At 43.4% G+C, this 20276-nt stretch overlaps 2 protein-coding genes across 6 annotated transcripts in view; both read right to left on the bottom strand.

The window, feature by feature from the left end:
• Window positions 1–1639: 1639 nt before the first annotated feature.
• fam20b (FAM20B glycosaminoglycan xylosylkinase) lies at window positions 1640–10398 on the bottom strand. 2 transcript variants are annotated; one of them, XM_068320334.1, is made up of 9 exons: window positions 10207–10398; window positions 8316–8577; window positions 7906–8153; window positions 7722–7808; window positions 7531–7640; window positions 5315–5486; window positions 3833–4024; window positions 2763–2822; window positions 1640–2673 (listed from the first exon to the last, which is right to left on the bottom strand). In XM_068320334.1, the coding sequence occupies exons 2-9, from the start codon at window positions 8442–8444 to the stop codon at window positions 2442–2444; spliced, it is 1230 nt and encodes a 409-aa protein (XP_068176435.1). In that variant the 5' UTR covers window positions 8445–8577; window positions 10207–10398; the 3' UTR covers window positions 1640–2441. The 2 variants fall into 2 exon arrangements, with proteins under 2 accessions (XP_068176435.1, XP_068176436.1); XM_068320335.1 differs by having other exon boundaries at window positions 10324–10381.
• A 1269-nt stretch (window positions 10399–11667) lies between these two features.
• The window catches only part of ralgps2 (Ral GEF with PH domain and SH3 binding motif 2), a 74107-nt gene continuing 65498 nt past the window's right edge, over window positions 11668–20276 (bottom strand). For 3 of the 4 annotated variants that reach the window (XM_068318664.1, XM_068318663.1, XM_068318662.1), the window contains 12 exons: window positions 20136–20273; window positions 19741–19831; window positions 19486–19553; window positions 19249–19387; window positions 19003–19154; window positions 18861–18915; window positions 18264–18341; window positions 17262–17367; window positions 16394–16486; window positions 15585–15690; window positions 15222–15313; window positions 11668–15139 (listed from right to left, as the gene is read on the bottom strand). In XM_068318664.1, coding sequence (XP_068174765.1) covers window positions 15110–15139; window positions 15222–15313; window positions 15585–15690; window positions 16394–16486; window positions 17262–17367; window positions 18264–18341; window positions 18861–18915; window positions 19003–19154; window positions 19249–19387; window positions 19486–19553; window positions 19741–19831; window positions 20136–20273 — 1148 coding nt within the window. In that variant the 3' untranslated portion in view covers window positions 11668–15109. The remainder of the gene's footprint in view (window positions 15140–15221; window positions 15314–15584; window positions 15691–16393; window positions 16487–17261; window positions 17368–18263; window positions 18342–18860; window positions 18916–19002; window positions 19155–19248; window positions 19388–19485; window positions 19554–19740; window positions 19832–20135; window positions 20274–20276) is intronic. The other variant, XM_068318665.1, reaches the window with a different exon arrangement.

Raw genomic sequence — 20276 nt, 5'->3', positions numbered from 1 at the left:
GAGGTAAAAATAAAGAAATCAAATTAAGTGTGATGGCAGCTCCAGATACTCTAAAGCACATGTGTCAAACTCAAGGACCTCAGGCCAAATGTGGCCCTCCACATCATTTTATGTGGCCCTCAAGAGCTTAAAAGGTTAGTGTCTAAATTTTAACTTTGACGAAAATGTTTTATCTTAACTTGTGTTTGATGTTATTTTTCTTTAGTCACTTGAATTTTTGATCCTTGATTGCTGGAGTTCTTTGGGTTTAATAACCTGACAAAAGGATTTATGTTAAAACAGAGCAAAAAGCAAGTGGATTTTTTTGCAACTGTCATGTTTGTAACTTGAATAAGTAATAAATTCATAAGAGTAGTTACATTTATTTACATTACATTGAGTTACATTTATAAGTTACATCTGGTCCTTTGAGGACAGCCATTGTGCTGATGTGGCCTTCACTGAAAATAAGTTTGACACCCATGTTCTAAATAATTTAGTTCAACACAACCTGAAGACATGAAGAGGCTGTATGCCCTGACATGTTCAGCCCATCAAAGGTTGTAGTTGTCATTGAAGTTTCAATGTTTTGGTACACGTCTGGAGTAAAACACCTGACAGACCAGGTGTCGTCAGTCAGTTTGTTTCACATACAGTTTGGATGCGACCACAAGACAAAGAAGGGCAAACATCTGTGTGTAGGAAAGGGAGGGCGGACACACGGGTTCCACCTCAAGTTTCCCCTCTGTGGTTGGAACAACCTTCACTCAGAACGAATGATCAGCGCCGTGGGGTGAGATCCTGCTGTGACGGGTGGTCTGTGACGGAAGCACAGTAGCACTGAAACTGCTTTTTTTCATTTTTTTTTCATATTTGTCACACAAATTTTATCACAAAGATAAGCTAAATAAATACAAAGTAGTTTGGTATTTTGTACATTTTATCAATGAAATGCACAGCACTGATTTCTAAATTGAAGTTCTGGGGATAATCTGAAACATTTATTGTGGAGGCACCAACAGAATCAGAACAGATGGGTAACAAGTCAAACGTGTCTTCAGAGGACCAGACATTCAGACAATCTGCAGCTGCTTCTGGTTTGGTTCCGTTACAGACAGCTGCTCAATACATCTGCAGAACACTGTTGGGACTTGAGACACCTGGATGTTGCCGCCTGAATCTCAGGTGTACAAACCACAATTGAAACTTCCTCCCTACCCATCAGTCTTGGTTTTATTTTGTTGTTATAAAACTGAATTCAGAGTTTTGGCTGCGATGGCAGCGATGGCAGCTCTGGTACCGCTGCCTTCATGGGAACATTGACTGATTGATTGAAACACATTTGGTGCATAAGAAGTGCTTCAAATCAGGAGAAATGAAAACCAATTTAAAAAAAAAAGTGGACCAATGAAAAGATAAATACTACTTATGGTAATGTAAATGTTAACTATAACCGCCAAGTTTCAGATATGACCTGTATACCCATCTCAGATCTAGCGTGACTAAAATAAAAACATCCGAGTGACTAAATGCAAGACTAAGTGAAAGTCCCTTCCACCAGCATGAAGCCAAGTCTTACTGTAGTGCTGACACCTTTCAAACAAACCGTGCAAATTTTCCTTCAACAAGAGTAACAAAGACCACAGAGACAAGATGTGATAGATCATAATTTAATGCTGAAGATGAGCCCATACACTCGACTCCATTTGCTCTCACTTCAAGTCCATGAACTCAGTAGCTTTTTAATTTATGGCACAATATGGCACTCACACACACACACACACACACACACACACACACACACACACACGATATTATAATCCACAACTTTATACTGTTCAAGTCTATGTCACTAAGTTAAATATGTACACAATGATGAGGGTAGGGATGAGTACATTCTGTTATCCTTTCAAACGTTGATTTGACATTTGACATTTTGAAAAAAGTAACGTCAGTTCTGAAACGGATTGAACGTCGAGTTATTTCAACAGGAATCTACTTGTCAGCCTCCTGGGCTATTAATTCACAGCCTGAAATCATCTTTCACTGAAGCATTGCGGCTCATTTTCACCTCCCTTTAGCGTCTATGCTTCTCTAGGAATGGAGCATTTTGGTACAAGGCAGGTGCATCGTATCAACCAGTAGTATCAGATGGAGGTCTTACAGTAGATACCATCCTAGAGCATCCAACGGTCCTGAGAAAGTACATGTAGTTGAAAGTGACACCGCTCTGAATCCAGTGACTCCTTCACAAGACGCACTGCAGTCTTGTAAGAGTGGCAAACGTGTGAAGGACAAGAGGGGAATAAATATACAGTCTTGGTCCCACCCCTCTTCATTACCCACGCTGCATCTTTTTTTTTTTTTTTTTTACAGCAGGACTCATCCGGCTGCGTTCTCTGTGTTCAGGAGGTCACGTCCTGGCCGCTCACGAAACCGCGGTCGTGTTCCATCCTTTGTTTCTAGGGATGTGGGAGGTTCATTCGGTCCTCTATTAGCGTGTTTTCAGAACCCTGTGCTTCCAGACACTGCTTGACAGTAGCTATGACTCCAGACAGACGTCTGTCCAGTGCTGCCAGGTGTGGCTCTGCCAGGACGGGGTGGATGGGATCAAATCCCAGCGCCTGCTGCATGGCTGAACTCAGAGCTCCACTCCTCAGCAGGTTCAATCTGTTCCACGTGGAGACACGAATCCTAACCGGGACAGAAAACATGTGTATAAAGAAAGTACGATAGTGGCTACATACAGTATGCTCATCAAACACTGAGATGTGTGTCCTTACATGCAGCATTGATAGAGCGGGGCAAGGATACTTCGCTCATCCAGAGCTGCGTTCCCAAAGCTGCAAGAAAAAAGAAAAAAAAAAGAAGAAGTAAAAAACTAAATGATAAAGCTGGAAGCCTGTCTGCACCGCGGTCAACAGAACCCACACTCTAACAGCTATGACACACACACACACACACAGCAGGGGAGAGTTCCTGCGTCCCAGACTGCGGGTATGGGATTAGTGGTTGTTGTTCCCTTGTTACCTGTTGTGCTCCTCCAAGACGAGTTCCCATTGAAAATTAACGTGATAAACATTAGAGGAGAGCCCCGATGACCAATCAGAGTCATCCTGGGACAAACTGAACGCACAACAGTTCACCAGAAACAAAAAAAACAACAAATGTCATTATTTAGTTTATTTCCAGTTGTTTTGAATCTTAAAAACTAAAATCAATCTCAAAATCTTCACGACTGCAGTTTAATTCTGTCACATGAGGCTTTTCAGTTAGTTCAAGTGAAGACACGTTCATTTTGGTTGGGTTTTTTTCCCAGGTGGTTGCCGATGATGCAATTAATTGTTGCAATTTCCTCTCAACCTTTACTTCTTTTTAACATTATTTACCTTTAATGTTGTTTTGTTCTGTATTCAACACAATACGGTTGAGAGGAAAGGGCATCAAACTGCAGAGACACACGTTGGATTCTTGGTTCTACCAGCGGTTCCTCGTCTGCGCTCACAAAGATAGACGGCGGTTCTGTTTCAGTCTGACTGGACGCTGTGTAGGTATCTGTGATCTGTAGGTATATGCTGAAAACAGAACTTCCACATGTGTGTCGTCACACATTATGTGATATATAACACGTACTTGACGACATGTTTGCTCTGATACCGCATCATATTTAATATTAATGTTTACGTGTCCCAGCATCAGAGATGCAAAACACGCTCCAAAGTCAAATTCAAACTCTCACTATTCTTCATGTCAAATGGAGGACGATTGATCTGTGTGTTTATTATTATTGTGACTGAAATATGCTTCGAGAAACCAATGTGTTTTGTTAACACCCTCCAACACCTTTACACACCTCTTTGCGTTGTCAAGGAGGATGACCATGCTGGCACCACCATCATCCTGAAAGCTCTCGTAGTGATGACGATCCGCGTTTCCAATAAGGTAATCAAAGACGGCCGTGTCGATGATATCCAACAGCCTCGGTCCCGCATCGTATGGAGGCATTTTCTTCACCGCCTCGCAGTAACTCTCATCGTACTCCCATCTAGGCAGTTGACAAATACACACACACACACACTCAGAATTCGGAGTCTTTAGGGGAACTCTCCTAAAACATGTTTTGCATTTGGCAGAAGCTCCTGATCTGCAGTCCGGTTCTCTTTAAACGTTATGTGTTGATGAACGAACGCACAAAGTCTCTATTTGTTAATTTATAACCCTGAGCCGCTCTGCTCTTCATACACACTCAGCTTGGCCTCAGCGGGGTCTACTGAGTCTGAAGCAGAGTCAAGTTTGAAGTGAAATTCAGTCAAGCGTCGGTTATTCTCGCAAGTTTTCCTTCAGATTTCGTGGCCACTGATGGATAATAAGGATCAAGAAAAGACCTCGCTGATGATGTCAGTGTAACGCTTTCATGAACCGGTGGACATCCAAAAAACAAGTCAATCAGATGACCTTCTGTGTGCTGGCTGATGTTTGGTAGGGTTAGGAGGTTAGGGTTAAGATTTGGAGGTTCCTCCTGCAACTTACACCAACATTTGATAGAATTCATTTATTTACTAGCTTTTCCCTTCAAACTAAAACATTCTTATCCTGACAACTGAAAGAACCTGACTGTAGGCCTGGGAAACAAATCTCTCATCAACATTCTTTTAATCTAAGCAATCCTACTCACAATCAGAATCAGAGAATCAGAGTCTTTATTTGTCATGCTGACACACGTTTTCATATGACAGTATGAAATATGTCTCTGAAGGTCCCAGTAAGCCCGGTTGACAAATAAGATAAATAAGTTAAATAAGTTAAGAAAAACAAGGGGAAAAAAAGGTTTAAAATTTAAGATAAATAAAGAGAACAGAGCAAAATTATCGAATGAAATGATCACATGGAATTTCTCGGGTTTTGATCTTTGATGAAGTGCAGACATCTTCTCAGACGAGCTTCCGAACAAATGTTTACAGATATCAACTCGAAACAGACGGGTAGACGACGTGGCACATGCGAGATGAATGTTTTATGAATGTTTTATGTCTTTACAAGTAACCATGAAAACTGGGAATAACTGACTCATGCAGATGCAGATTCATTTGTAATGTTATTTTTACACAGTGTGGACAACGCACATTGAATTATTTTTTCTTGTGTGCAGTTCATGTTATTTTTGCTTATTTCATTTCTCTGTCATATAAATTAATCAAATTTAATCACTATTTGATAACTGAAGCAGCAACAGGCTTGTTTAGAACTAGAACACTTTCATGAGTCAAGTCATGGGATCCCCCCCACCCCCGAGTTAGAAAACTGATGATACGATTACATGGAACTCAACACCCACCTGGCCAGTTTCCCCTCTCTGTACGTGCGTCCCCAGGGATGTCGGTGTCTCTGCAGCGGCCAGACGTCCGGTAGCCACAGGGTCACAGACCCCTCGATGATCTCTCCCTCGGCACAGGCCGGCTCATTCTCCCGACAGTAATAACACTTTCCATAGAAGCACGTATTATTACCTAAAGGGAGAGGAAAAAACAGTACCCATGAGAATGAATCAGGATGCGTAAACGACCGTGTTCCTCTCAGATCTCTGAGTGAGACAAGTCAGAGTTAGAAGAAAGACTTGTGGGGAAAATGCAACGCGATTCTTTTATTCTCCTGCACAAAAAGGCTAACTCTTCAAATCAGGCAGCCTGTGTAGGTCCTGAAGGAAATACTCCAGAAAATCATTTTCAGCCTGGAGGCTGTTTTTAAAAGGCCATCCAGTGTGATCTGGATGGCCTGGAATAGACAATGATATATTTTGATAAATATATCATTTTATCTTAAGAGTGAAGCAGAAAGAATTTGCTGTTGGTCAAAGATATCGTTGATCCCACCTCAACAACAGCCTGTTGAAAACCGAGTCTTACACCGTCTCACGACATCCAGCGCGAGCCTCACTAATGAAGACACGCGTCACGGCTCGACACGTGTAACAATGAGTCTCTTATATCAAGAGAACGGGGATTTCTTTGACAACTTAATGACGTGTGTCGACTAATAAGAACATCACGTTGTGGTTTGTCAGGTTGAACCGGCCAAGAACGCTAAATTTACGTTTAACAGGAATCCTTTACTGTCATGTTGACATCACTGCATACCAACTAGAACGACTACGGCAGAGAGCAGCTCTATTCCAGAGCACTCTGTAATTTCCGGGGGTCATCATCAAAATGTGGGATTCGTCTGATCAGCAGTTCGAACCTCAAAATGATGGTAAAACGCAGAAGCAGCCGATCCTCAGAGGGTAGTCGTCAAACGAGTAATTAAAGAAAGACTGATTGAACACAGTTTTATTATTAGACTAGTGATTAAACAGCTCGCTTTGGAACCCTTTATTATCCTTCTCTACGTGTCTCTGTGGACAAGCTGCCGTGCCTGTGCTGCTGCATACATTTTCACTGCAGAGATCAATAAAGGCTTATCTTAATTGATTTATGTACTAATCATTAACACCAGGGATTCACCAACACTGCTGTTTGTCACATTAAGTACAAGTATAAGTACTCAGATTTCAGTTTTCACCACAACCAAGCACTGTCACATGATCTTAAAAGTAACTTTAAAGTTTGGTTCGAGTCACGATACACTTATTGTAAAAGTAGCTTTAAACAGTAACATTAATTTGGAGCAGCATTTACATTTTGTATAAATATTTCAAGTCTGTCATTAAATACAAATTACAGTCATCAAATAAATGTAATGGATTACAGTTGCCTACAAAAATTAGTGAAGTAGAAGTACTCAAATACTTGTTGGCTTCCACTGGTTCTAAACTTCTCCAGAGAGTGTTATTAGTAGTGCAAATATTTGCCTTCGTGTCTAATTATCTGGATCGTGTTGAAGGAACCACATCATCATTTTATCTTTAAGTAAACCATCTGTGATAAGAAAATGTCCATGCATTTCAAACATGCCCTATTTTAGTTTCTGTGGAGTCAAATATGAGATAAACGCTCCCCTATGACATCGTGGTAATTTCCTGGACCTCTAAAAAAGCCACGTAAGATTAAAAAAAACAACACCTACTGTTTGTTGGTTTAGCCTTACTCCTCTGGATGGTAAATAACCTTTAAGTGTAAAACTGCAGGAGTTCCCCTTCAGTAGGGGTCATACTTTTAGCACAGCTACTGCTTTAATCCTGGGTTTCAGTATACTTTCAACCATCCAGCGCAAGAAATGTACAAAAATATGTCAACCATCAGTTAAATAAAATGCAAACAAGTTCCTCTTAAGTCAACATTTTTATCTTACTTCAACTTTGCAGTATCACCCTCTAACCAAACAGGAGTTCGTAGCAGCTGATCGAGCTGATACTCCAGAAAGTAAAAGAGAGGAAGATAAGAAACGGACGTGAGTCCAGAATAGAACATCTTACGATTAAAACCGGGAAACAAAGTGTACTGAGATAAAAGACATGAAAATCACAGACGGCCAGTCTCATGATGGGATGTCCAAAACACACACACTTTAACCTGAGAGTTATTAGAGAAAACCAAAGCGTGGAGAAAAACCGACCCTGCATGAGGAAGGTGTTCTGTAGCTGGTCGGTGGCCACGGGTTTGATCTCCGTCCGCAGGTTGACGTGCCTCCCCACCACTAGGGGAGCTCTCCTGAAGCCCAGGATCCTGAGCAGAGGGCAGATGGACGGTTATCACACACAGCAGCAGAGATCAACGTCACACGCTCCAATAATGCCCATTAGGCACCTGTCCAGGTGGAACGCGGCGACCTCTGCGTTGTGTCTGTCGTAGCCGGCGTACGGCTCGCCTTCGATCACGTAGTCCCGGTTATATCTGGGGGGAGGGCGGGGAGGACAGAATTTAAAAAAAAATACAAGGGATTCTTGCATAAAATTAATGCGGGATCTCATTCACTGATCTCAGATCTCACCGTTTGGGTTTGAACACGACTTTCTGTCCCCCGTCCAGCACCAGCAGGGCTTTGAGCTGGGTGCCCTTGTAGCCCACGTCAGCCCGTTGTATCCGGGCCGAGCTGAGCGAGGTGAGCACGGCAGCCAGCTCCGGGGTCTCCTCGGGGTAGACTTCTCGCGGGCCCACCCACTGGCTCGCTATCTCCCAGGGAGACTGCAGGGTGTGGGTGAGGCGAGCTCCACGGGACAGAGAGAGGCTGGCTTCCATCTGTTAGAAGCAGGTGATCAGAAAACTGAGATTATAATCGACTCGCATTCGTGCCTTGTGCTCGCCAGCGCTGCCAAGTTCGACTGGAGCTCAAGTCTAACAGGATTCTTACGAATCAGCCCAAATACAGCGATGTTTGTTCTTTAAACGAAGCGCACTGACCTTGCGAAATGCTCTGAGGTCCCGTCGGCTGGCGGCGGAGCCTTCGCCTCCATCCAGCAGGAAGATCTTGGCCAGGCCCAGCAGGAGGAGCACGGCACACAACACCACCATGCGCTGTTTGAGCTTCATCTCCACACCGACCGGCCCCGATCCCCTCCTCCCCTGATGTCGAGCAACGTCCCCCACGGCGATCCTCCCTCACCCCTGACGCATGGTCCTCAGAACTCCGTGCTGTTCGGTTCGGGAGCGTCGCTGCCTCTCTCTGGGAACGACAGTCAGTCAGGAGGTAGCAACAGGAATGAGAGCTGGCTGGGAGTGAAGAGGAGGAGTTACGATAAGAGGAAAGTAGCAAAGGGAGGTGAGCAGGATGCCAAATGTACAGTCAATAATGTGTGGAAAGAAACGGACTGATCTGCTGCCTCTCTCCCCCACATTCCCCTTCAGGGCAGCCGATGACCCGGTGCTGGGACAGAACCGTCCTGCCCAGCAGATGTAATTACATCAGGAGCACACAGGCCATCAGTGCTGCTGGGTCATTTTACTGAGGATTCTTTGGGTGTGTCCCTGAATCTAATAACATAATATTACTGACAGATTAGCCTGCTTCTCTCTCTCTTTGTCTAGTTCTGAATGGAGCTCTGCTACTCTGATGATGATGATGTGGTCAATCCGGTTACAGCCGACATCACTGACATCAGCAGAGAATGGAGAGGAAATCATGGTTGAACCTAGATATCAGAGTCACACCCCGCCAGAGGAAAGTTTAGCCGTCACATCATCACACCTAAAAGCAGCAGAAACACGACGTAACATCTCGACTGTCATGTTTTTATTAACTCACTGATTCTTGAAAACGCGTCAGATTCGACAGACACTGAATCCGTGAAGATTTCAGCAGCAATTTGATCTGACCTAACGTGTGTATCGTTACTGGTTATCTAACACAAGTGAGGCCTATCAATTGAAATATTCTGGATTAGTACGTGGATTCTGATGTGAATCTCAAAAGATACGTCATTTGTCAATTAAACAGCTTTGTCTCTGAATTTTGAAGATAAAAACTGTCTAACTGTCCCACAATGAGAAAGGATGTTAAAACAGTTCTGGGTCCCAATGCTGAGGCCACACTCAAACAATAATCCCAGGGTACTATTACTGGTATTTCCACCACCACTGAGGGTTAATCTCATGTCCTGTAGCAGAAGGACCTCTGGCACAGATGGGTGTGTGCACCATGTTCAGCAGTGACTGGTGAACGTGTAAACTGGGTGTGTTTGCAGGCTGGTTTATAGCTGATGGGTCAGGTTCACAGGAGTCCAGGTTCCCCGTTCCTCCAGGCTCTGCCTCCTCCCCTCAGCCCAGGAAGCAAACCGGTGAGTCTGGCGGGGAACCGAACCCCTGGTCCCGGTTCGGTTCGGCGGCTGATGGAGAAGCAGACCTGCTGCGGTGGGGTCAGAACCGTCCTCTGTGGACGATCTAAACTCTCCGATCATGAACAAACCGTGCTTTGTTTACAAAGCCTCACGTCTGCCGTGAACACACGGACAACACGTCACGGTGAGGACTCCTGTGGACGCCGAGGTCTGCCACGTCTGCCCGGCGGTTGACGGACCCACCGGCCGCCGCCGCTTCCACACAATCGCCCCTTTCATGATGTCTCCGTGGACGCGGTTCCCACCACACACTCCCCGCTATGCCACGTTAGAGGGCATTTCAGTTGACATAGCTGCTGCGCAGCTTTGACGGGTGACATTGGACGTCACGACACGGTGACATCTCTCCCCCCGGTGTGACGCCGCTGTGCCGGCCGTTCTCACCGAGCTACCCGCGTTAGCCGCATCGGCTAGCTGCGTCGTGTTGTTCTAACGAGCCGTCCATTAAGATCACTTACCTCAAGGCAGCGCGTCGTTCATCGCACACAAAGTTGTTGAAAGTGAAGATAAAGTCCGTCTATTTTGAAGATAACGGATACAAAAAGGCACCTCTGCTACAAATCACGATGATTTACCATTTTCTCAATCACCTCGATAGTTCCTCCCCTCCGCCTCCTGCCGTCATTCCTCCTCTGGCCTCCTTGCGCCTGCGGCTCCGGCCCACCAGGTGGCGCTGTGGGGCCGCGGGGGCTCATTTAAACGGCCGGAGAACAACCGGAGAACAACCGGTCAAGAGGTTCATCATTCCCTCCACACTTCATGCCTCCAGCTCCCGTCATCTAGCTTTGACCACTGCAGCAAACACTCATTCCTGGGTGATTTTTTTGAAGTACTTCGTTTTAAAAATCCACTTGCACCCTGAAAACGTAAACTTAACTTAAAACCAAAACTAAATTTTCTCTATTATGTGTATTTACAAACAAAAAAGTACATGAGTGATTTAAAAAAACACTTTTTAGTCGCAATTTTTCTGGGTAGTTCATGTTGTATTCTGTTTCTTATGAACTTAAAATGACTAATTAATCCGTCACCAAACAAGCGTAACAGACAAAAGACGTACCATCACTTTGACACAAATAGATTAAATATTTTCCACAATCAGTAACTCCATCAGTATCCCCTCTGTGTGCACTGACAGCCTGTGGATGATGTCAACCTGTGGATAGCGGCCCACTCTGCACTGGGTTCACAGGGTTTCGGTCGAGGCTCATTCCACCACTCCAGTAGTGGAATTCTTGCAGATGGATTTTTGCCATCGTCTGGGTGCCTTTTCTTCTGGAACAGGTTGGTTTATTCGTTTTGAGATTGTATTGGTATAAGCATTGTGGTTGTTGCCCTAAAAATGTGTTTTCAGACAGAAGATTCACTAAAATCAGAGAGGCTGCATCAAACCCTGCCCTACAATTAAGCACAACCAAGTTTGAAATTGAGAAACAATTTCCTCTGATTGGGCCAAAAAATAAGTGGTATGTTATTAAATCCTTAGTGAACATACTCATACATGTGCCAAAAATCTGATATTTCATGCTTTGTTTTACTGACTCCTCTTTGGAAATAAACAGCAATAAATTTTGTTAGTAGTGTACTAAACTTCTACAGATATGGACCTTGATGAACCAGACTATACAATTTCTATACTTGTGGAGCAATGCTTTAATTAGATAATTTATTGACTAAAACTAAACCAATATAACTAGTCATTTTAACCTTTGTAATCTATTCCTTTTGTATTTACTCAGACATTTCTTAAAATTTACGCTGAGTCATAAGCAAAGATAATTATTAATAGCTTCAAAAACTCAACCATAATAATTTTAGGCACGTAGTACAACCATTGAGACAAGATATATGAGCACAGAGCCGCCAGCCATCCCTCGTACCCTCTGATAAAAAGTTTTCAACAGAACAAGAGACAGAGGTGTGGAGTAAAAAAGGCCAGAGTGTTTATTGGTTCTCAGTCTTCACACCAGGCAGCACATCACTCAGCAATGAGGTCACAGCGCTCGCCACGATCATGACACAGGCAGAGACAAACACACAGAGCCAGGTAAAAGGTGAGGGTCAAAGGTCATTTAAAGATCATTCTTGTCACATTGAGTGACTTAAATGAAGATCGTCGTTGTTGGTAAACAGTGAATGACACCCACCCAAATGTTTGGGGGGCACAAATTCATATTGATTCAATTCCAACCGTCATCACCCTTTAACAGAATGAGTTCAGAAAGAAGATTCAGTCAGACAGCTGACAGGGAAACTTGTGCATATGGAAACAGCATCATCAATTTAAAGGAAACACAGCAACATTTTCAAGCCAATTTCTCGACGATGACCGAAAATTGTCTGAAATGAGGAGAACCCCCCTGCCATTTTGATTCTCCTACTTTAAAAGAAAAAAGATAATAGGGGTCATCTTATTTTAGCAGTGATCTAACTGGAATCGAAGAAATTAGTTCAGGAAAGACAACTTCCAACAAGTTTCCCTTAATTTGACCATACACTGTCTACAAATTACAACTGAATAAAAATAATCATGTATATTTTAATTGGAGAAACAATCCTCGTAAAAAAAAAGTCATCATTAACTACATTTTTCTGGAGGGAAAGATTGTTAAACCCAAACGGATTCAAATAAAGATTTCAAAATTCCCCTCAAGAAATGAATTGAAATTTTAACCCAGGAATCAACATTTCATGACTTTTGCTTGCATTGCAAACAGAACAAAGCGAAATACGGATGTTACTTGGTCTACAGCGGAGATCCTCTCCATCAGTTCTGTTGTATGTTCTATATTAATCTAAATATGTATGTGAAGAGATAAACACCATCTGTGGATGAACACAGGTAAACATACAGGTAAACCACATCTCAAATTGTTTCTCACATTTCATGTCATTCATTTGCAGACCCTAACCCCCCATCTGACTCAGACACCTGTGAGGACAGGCATCTACAGTATTTTCAGCTCATTGATTTTGATACTTCATCAAGTCTGTAAATGTGTGGAGACATATGAGCACAGTCCACACTGCATCTGCTAATGAGTCCTCCTTTTTCTCATGCTTCCAATAGAACATACTTCAGAAGTGAAGTCGTGGCATGAGCTGGTGGACGGTCACGGGACCCGGGGAGCTCCTCACTCCCCCTCTGACAGCGATGGCAGCTTTGACTGCCTGTCTGGCATGAATTAAATGTCATATAAAAATACAGTGTGCACAAGCACACCAACGAACACACGTACTCAGAGGAACGACCACATTCCACATGGCTGTCTTTGGATTCCTCAGTCATTCTTCACCCATGATCACCTCTCCTTCAGGACTGGACATCCCATCGTGGCCATGGAATTGTATTTTGTCTCTGATTACTTTTATTTGTGTGACTTAAAAATCTGAATAGTGGATTTGCATATTGGTTTTGAGGACAGTGTGCTTGTTTGGACTGGATTTCATTAGTTTGGTAAAGCGGGTTGATTGAAGCACATGCCGTTCAAAGTGATTGAATATGCTCACCTCTACATGCCTTGACCACTTTTTCCATCAATTATGGGCTTTGTTTCTACCTACTTCAATAAGTCTCATATGGAGGAGCAAGTTGATTGTGATTTTGGCTAAAATATTTTGCAAAGACAGGAACTCAAATCATTTAAAAAGAGTAGACCTTGATGAATATTGCAGGGTGAGAAAGTGTCCAACATCCTGTTGTTGGTTAACTTGGATTCAACTTATCCCAAACAGAAACAGTGTCATGGCACCCTGATGCACGTCAGCAAAAATTTGACATCTCTCAATGCAAACATGAACTAGATTTGATTTCAGTGGAGCTCTGTCTGCCCCAAAGCTTCATCAGTCTGATGAAAAACAGCAACATTACATCACTTGGCACTCATCATAACCAAGATGCTTCTGCTATTCCACATCACATGTAATACGGTATTGGCTGAAATTGAACTGTGTCCTCGAGGATAAGGGGCAAAAAAAAATAAAAAAATTCACATGTTCACGAAACATTCAAAATAACTACTCCAAAACAATGGAGAGAAACACAACAATGGAACATTCAAATGTAACAGACAAAACTACATCGATGTGCAATCATCTACTACTTGATAATACTGTGAAATGCACCATCCCTCCCAAGAAATTAAAAAAAACAACCAAAAAAACAAAACACAAAACAATACAAACACACAAGATTTAAAATAGTCTCTGCTGGGCTCCAGGTAGCTTCGAATGTCTGCTCCGGAACAGAGGCTCGAATCATGTTAAGGAGCAAAATTAAGGGAAGTTAAAATCATATATCATGAGTTCTCCGTGCTCTCTCTTGGACTGTTTCACAGTTTCAAGTCTTTAATGTTTAGTGTGTGTGTGTGTGTGTGTGTGTGTGTGTGTGTGTGTGTGTGTGTGTGTGTGTGTGTGTACGCAAGCGCCTCGCCTTTCTGAGAGCAGGTAACACTGGAGTGTGAAAAACAAGGGTTTGTAAAAGGGTTGGATTTCATTTTTCTGATCATAAACACATCTTATCTTAGGTTCTGTGATTATCGTACCGAGGTGAAACCTGGACTAGATTCTTATCCGTTATGCAAATATTTGCCTTCCCACTGCTGCCCGTCCTCACCCAATGCAGTTAATGCAAACTAACCTACACACTGTCCGCACAGAACACAGAAATATACAACAAAAAAGAACTAAGTTCTGTCAAAAAACTGGGCACAATGAAGAAATGGAATTCTTCCTGCTTGAGAATCAGAGCCCTTATGTTAACAACGATATGCTTAAACAGGACGTGTGTGTGTGTGTGTTTCATGTAAATAATCCTACAACTCCAAGACAACTCAAGTGAGTGAAGTGAATCTGAAGTGTGATTAGAATAACTAAAAGAAGTGTTTTTAAACTCTCCAAAGACCCACAATTTAGACCGACGCAAGTGTGCACGCTACAAATTTGTGCCCAGGAGATTTAAAAATGTAGGGATTCTCATCGTCCAGCATGAGATGACCATAAAAGGAGTAAACCATCAAAAAAAAAAATCTGAGAACAGAGAGGAAAGAGAAGCCTGAAGTTCTGCTGAATGATGTAACACTAAACACACTGAGGGCAACGGGAGACAACAGCATGGTGCAGGTCCTTGTTCAGTAGTCAGGACATCCAACACACACACTCACAAACACGCAAAGGGCACTCGGGTACTCTGGTCAAGGCAGTGGTGGCAGGCGAGGCTGCAGTGAGGGCGGGGCTAAAACTGGAGAAGTGGCGGTCAGGGCTCGTGGCAGTGAAAGCTCCCATTACTGAGTCAATACTTCTCATCCTCCAACATCCGCATCTTCTTCGCTCTCTTTTCCACAGTCACACTTATCAGCATCGTCACTCGAATGACATCAGATTGGCTGGCACCTGGGGACAAGCACACGGTGTGAAATGCAAAGAAGAGAAAAGAGCGTGTGTTGTAGGTCTGGGTGTTTACGGGGTCACACACCTGCTGTTTATTGCTCTGACAGGCAGCACTCAGGTGTTTGAACCAGAGCAAAGCATTGGCTCTGTTCCCTGCTTGGTACTTGTAGGTATTACCTGGGCAACAGACAAAGAACTTGAGATGCCAAGACACTTGGCTTTCCTAACACTTTAGAGAGAGGTGTGTGTGTGTGTGTGTGTGTGTGTGTGTGTGTGTGTGTGTGTGTGTGTGTGTGTGTGTGTGTGTGTGTGTGTGTGTGTGTGTGTGTGTAAATTTATACATATAGTTGAGATTGAAGGGTTCACCAATTATACAAAATGTTATGGACAGGGAGCTTTTTTGTTACCACAATTGTTCAACATTTTGTTCTGTATGTCTGTGTCTCACCATGCTCTGAGTCTGTAAGCAAGAAGACGTCAGGATGCTCGGGATCGTCAGCCATCATTGCCATTAGACCGACCACACACACAGTCTTACTGGAGGTTGACTTAAACTGGAGGGAGGACAAGCAGAAGTCAAGTTTTTTCCTTCATACCGACCCTGAAGTGCTTGTGTGTGTGTGTGTGTGTATGTGTGTGTGCGAGTATGTCCATGAGCAAGTCAGCGAACCTGCGCTCCGCTCCACAAGGTACTCATTACCTTGTGAGCGACACACAGCACAGCAGTGATGTCACCAGTCTCATTATTCAGTGAGTGCTACCATCTGTCTGCTGTCTCAATGTTCCAGACCCCAGAGCTCTTCACCCCCACCTCCACCCCCACCCCATGTGTCAAAAGTGCAAGAAACAAGTGTAAAGATTTATCATTTTACATTTTTGCCTAAGATTTTCCTGTTGGCCATACAAGCATAAAAAGATCATGAGGAGGAATCATTCAAGGGTTCATTTTGTGATCACACTCGATAATATTAGAATTTTTAATGGTCTTCACACGTCACTAACTGTCAGCCATGCGTCAATACACTCTGTATTGTAAGATAACTTGGTCCATTTACTACCATTGCAGTCCACATTTAAGACCTTCCAACATCACGGTGGAGTTGATGAGCCATCTTTTATTGCCCCCACCTGCCTTAACAAACAACCATATTAAAACCTCCAAATTATATGAGCCTCAGCAAAAATGCACGGCATGAACCTGCCTTCTGACTGTTAAACAGACGAGGTTGATAATCACTCTGTGCTTGTTTGACTTACATGTTTCCTTTCGGTGGCCTTCAGCGACTTGGCAGGGTAGTAGTAAAGCTGGGTTCCACACAGAGCCACCCAGTATTTGGTCCACGATGCCACCTGGAGAATAACAGACAAACCCAAGCGTCAATTCCACATCTGCATAGCTGAGGTATTTAGATGCTACTGTATCGCTATTGTTTTTTGTTTTGTTTGTTGAATCAAATGAGTGATGATTTCCTGATTCAGAAAGCCTCGACGGGGACAGATGAGAAGCAATCACAAAGCAGACAGAGAGAAAAATCCTAATAGAATAATGGACGGTTTGCAGAACTTAACATCTGCTCAGAGGAATGAAGAAATAAAAATAACTTTGTTCTACAATCACTGAAAGATTTAAAAGAAACTTAAGAGAATCAAGTGTTCATCAATAAACGAAAAGCATGTTGAAGATAAAGGGACCAGGTGAACTGGTAACTCATGTGTGCATTGCATGGAACATTTTCCTCTGACTGCACAGCCAGACTGAAGCATTTTTTAGACAACATCAAAGAATATCATAAATCTCCAGCGCTACCTATGAGAGTTCAACACTATTTCCATTGCATGGAGATTTGTTTCCAGCCAGACCAGTGGAGGATAACCTCAGTGCAAAGACATAAATGGCTTAAGAGTTACAAGACAAACAAAAGCAGTGGAACAAATATGAAAGCACAGTCAGAGAATAACAATCCAGCTGAAATAGTGACGATCTGCACATTGAGGAGCCTCTGAGGTCCTATCTGCGCTCTGCAGAAACCATTTATTTACTGCCTACCCCACTATAGGTGCAGGTAGATATATGAGTGTGAGCAGCAATTGGACATGTATATACGTGAGTGTGTGTGGTGCTCACTGTTGGTTTCTTGCCCTCCTTGAGCACAGTCTTCCGCCTCAACACCCCCTGCACCGTGACTGCACCAGGATACAAGTGAACCGCAAGCTCCTCTGACTCCGCTGAGCTAAAACAGAACATTATAAACTATATACACAAAAACAGAGGAAAACATGTCGTCATGCATGCACGCATAGATACACCAAGAGACAGGAAGAAAAAAAAGACAATCTGCAAAGCCACTTTGGACATTTTGTTTTTTGACTTCTCTGAGTGAATTTCACAGATAACAATCTTGACAATGAACTCTGTAGAAAGAGAGTGGCGTGCAGATTGTGTGTCTGGAGGATCAGAGCAGGAAGCCCAGTGCAGGGGCCCAGTGAAGCCTGGTGGAAAGAGAAAGAGAGCCAGAGAGAGAAACAAACAGACACCATCCCTCCTGAAAGCAAGGGACACATAATATGTAACGTCCACTGGAATTGTCTTTAATAAACCTGAAGAGTCCGTTCCTCTCTACCTCAGGAATGAGGATGTAGTAGTTTATTTCCACTAACGTGTGGAGCTAAGTGTGACTGTGGAAACTTGTTTTTACCTCCAGGCTGTGAAATAACTTGGAAACCTATCACAAAAATAGGTCCACGTTAAGGTGTGTGTGTGTGTGTGTGTGTGTGACAGAAGATAAAAGGAGGGGCAGAATGTTTGAGAAAGCAAAAGATTATAGATTGATGGTATGCAGCAAAAGGTGGAGAATAACCCAAAACCCATCATTTGCTCTACACCTGATTTGTGATTTTTCTCACACACACACACACACACACACACACACACACACACACACACACACACACACACACACACACACACACACACACACACACACACACACACACACACACACACACACACACACACACACACACACACACACACACACACAGTCCCTGCCAGGGACTGAGGGGTATGAAGTGAGGATCAGAGAGGGTTTGGTTGAGGTTAACTTGGTTCCGGTCAGGGCGCGTGTACCTGCTGGGCCTCAGGACTCCTCTGTAGGGGATGCGGGCCACACGGGTCACTGGGCCCAGAGAGTGATAGAACCGAGTCCTGTTCAGAATGGGATAAGATAGGATAGGATGGGGTATGATAGGGGAGAGTGTTAAGGTTGTGTGTTTATTTTAATTGTTTTTCCTCCTCCTTTCTCCATTGTTAGGGAGAAATTTATGGATGTGTGTTTATAGGTCCATTGCGCTTTGGAAAGAAGTTCTTAACGCTTGTCGAGTCAGGTGACTCTTGAGTCCTGAGTGGTTATTTCAGAAGCGGTCAGTAATACTTGTTGTTTGGGGGGTTTCCAGGTCAGTACTTTATGATGCTGTATTTTGGCTGTAGGAGGAGCTTCTGAGAGCAGCTGTGATGGATGACACCTGGTGGGCCTCTGAGCTCTGTGGCCAAGAGAAAGGCTGGACATGATTTTAGCGGGTGGGTTTTATTGGCCTATTATTTACAAAAGGTGTGTCTTGAGGTCAGAGTTTTGAAAATGATAGTTGTATCAGGGATGAGGGTGTTTTTATGATCTTTGAAGAGGATTTGATGAGAAAGCACAGCAGACAGACTTTCTAACTTTACCTCTCAAATGTCGGCCAAGACACCTCCTCACTGAGCTCAGAGCCCTCGCTGCTGCCTGCATACAGAAAAGCCATGAGCCAAATCAACACGTGAAGAAACTTTAACTGGATCTTGGTTGAAAGAACACTTAGATGTGTCTTACCAAGTGAAATACCGCTGGATAGAGTTGAGCTCTCGGCTTGTCGGCGGGATGGACTGTGGCTCTCCATAACGCTGTCGTCCAAAAGGTGGCGGGAACCAGCGTTGGGGAACGTGGCGCTTTTAAACTCTGCAGCATTCATCTTATGAATAAAACTACAGATACAGAACACAGCAGTGATGGAGAGATCAAGAATGAAAGACCAAAAAAAAGTCTCTTTGGATGAAGACATTTTACACAATAACTGACTTGTATCCCAGGCTGTGGCACTTCCTGTGTCCGTATGGCAGGAGGGTCCTGGGGGAGGGAGGTGTGGCCGGGACTTTGGTTCCTTCGGCTGCTATAGCACATTTACGGCCACAAAGGGGAGACGCTGATGCCTCCTGGCCTGAGGGTGAAAGCGATGGAGAGATTGATAGATCAACAACAGAAAGCGAACACTGTGACACTAGAGGTTACAGTTTTCCCTTAACCAGTCTGACATACTGGCGAGGTCCTCCTTGGAGGCGTTTGCTCGTGGTGTGCTGGTGCCTGGCTCAATCTTCTGTGACAACCTGAATAAAACAATAATGTGTAAAAAAAAAAGGATGTATCTATCCGCAAACAACAATAAGAATTTTTTCTGTCTTCCTCACAGGAAAATTCACTAAAATTATGAAGCAAAAAACCCTGGTCTCCATCCGAGTTGTCAACACATGGGTTTTTATCCATATTTTTTACACAGTGCATTGTATTTCTTACTTGTAATTGTCGTCCTCCACAAACTTCTGCAGCTCTTCGATATACCTGACTGAGTTGAGATACTTCTGGACATGAGGCAACACTGGTATATCTAAAACAGGAGACATAACGACAGTCCTCAGCAACACGACAGACATGGTATCTAGGATAAAAAGTGAGTCTGGAATGAGGGTAAAATTTTGCTAAAACCCACGTGAGAATTGATAATCGATCGACATTCTTTAAATGGAAACACAAAATTAACTGACCAAACATCTTGTGCACTTTTATCAATGCGTTTATGGAGAACAACGTTTGTGTTATTTGTTGCTGGATGCAATCCTACCTCCTACCTACTTGCTTCACTTTCAACACTAACTTCTATTCCATAAATGTGTGTGTGTTCACACTCGTACCATAGTTACAGGATCTCTGCAGGTCTGATATGATTCTCAGAATGTTGTTCATCCGGTTTGATCTTGGTTCGTTCTCCAGTATGCTTCCCTTGGAGGGATAGGCAGAGTCTATATATGTCAGATCGGATAGGTACATCCCTG

This window comes from Antennarius striatus, chromosome 7, assembly GCF_040054535.1.
Source record: "Antennarius striatus isolate MH-2024 chromosome 7, ASM4005453v1, whole genome shotgun sequence".
Taxonomy (NCBI): domain Eukaryota; kingdom Metazoa; phylum Chordata; class Actinopteri; order Lophiiformes; family Antennariidae; genus Antennarius; species Antennarius striatus.
The sequence above is the reverse complement of the archived record's forward strand: the minus strand, read 5'-3'. Positions and strand labels throughout refer to the sequence as shown.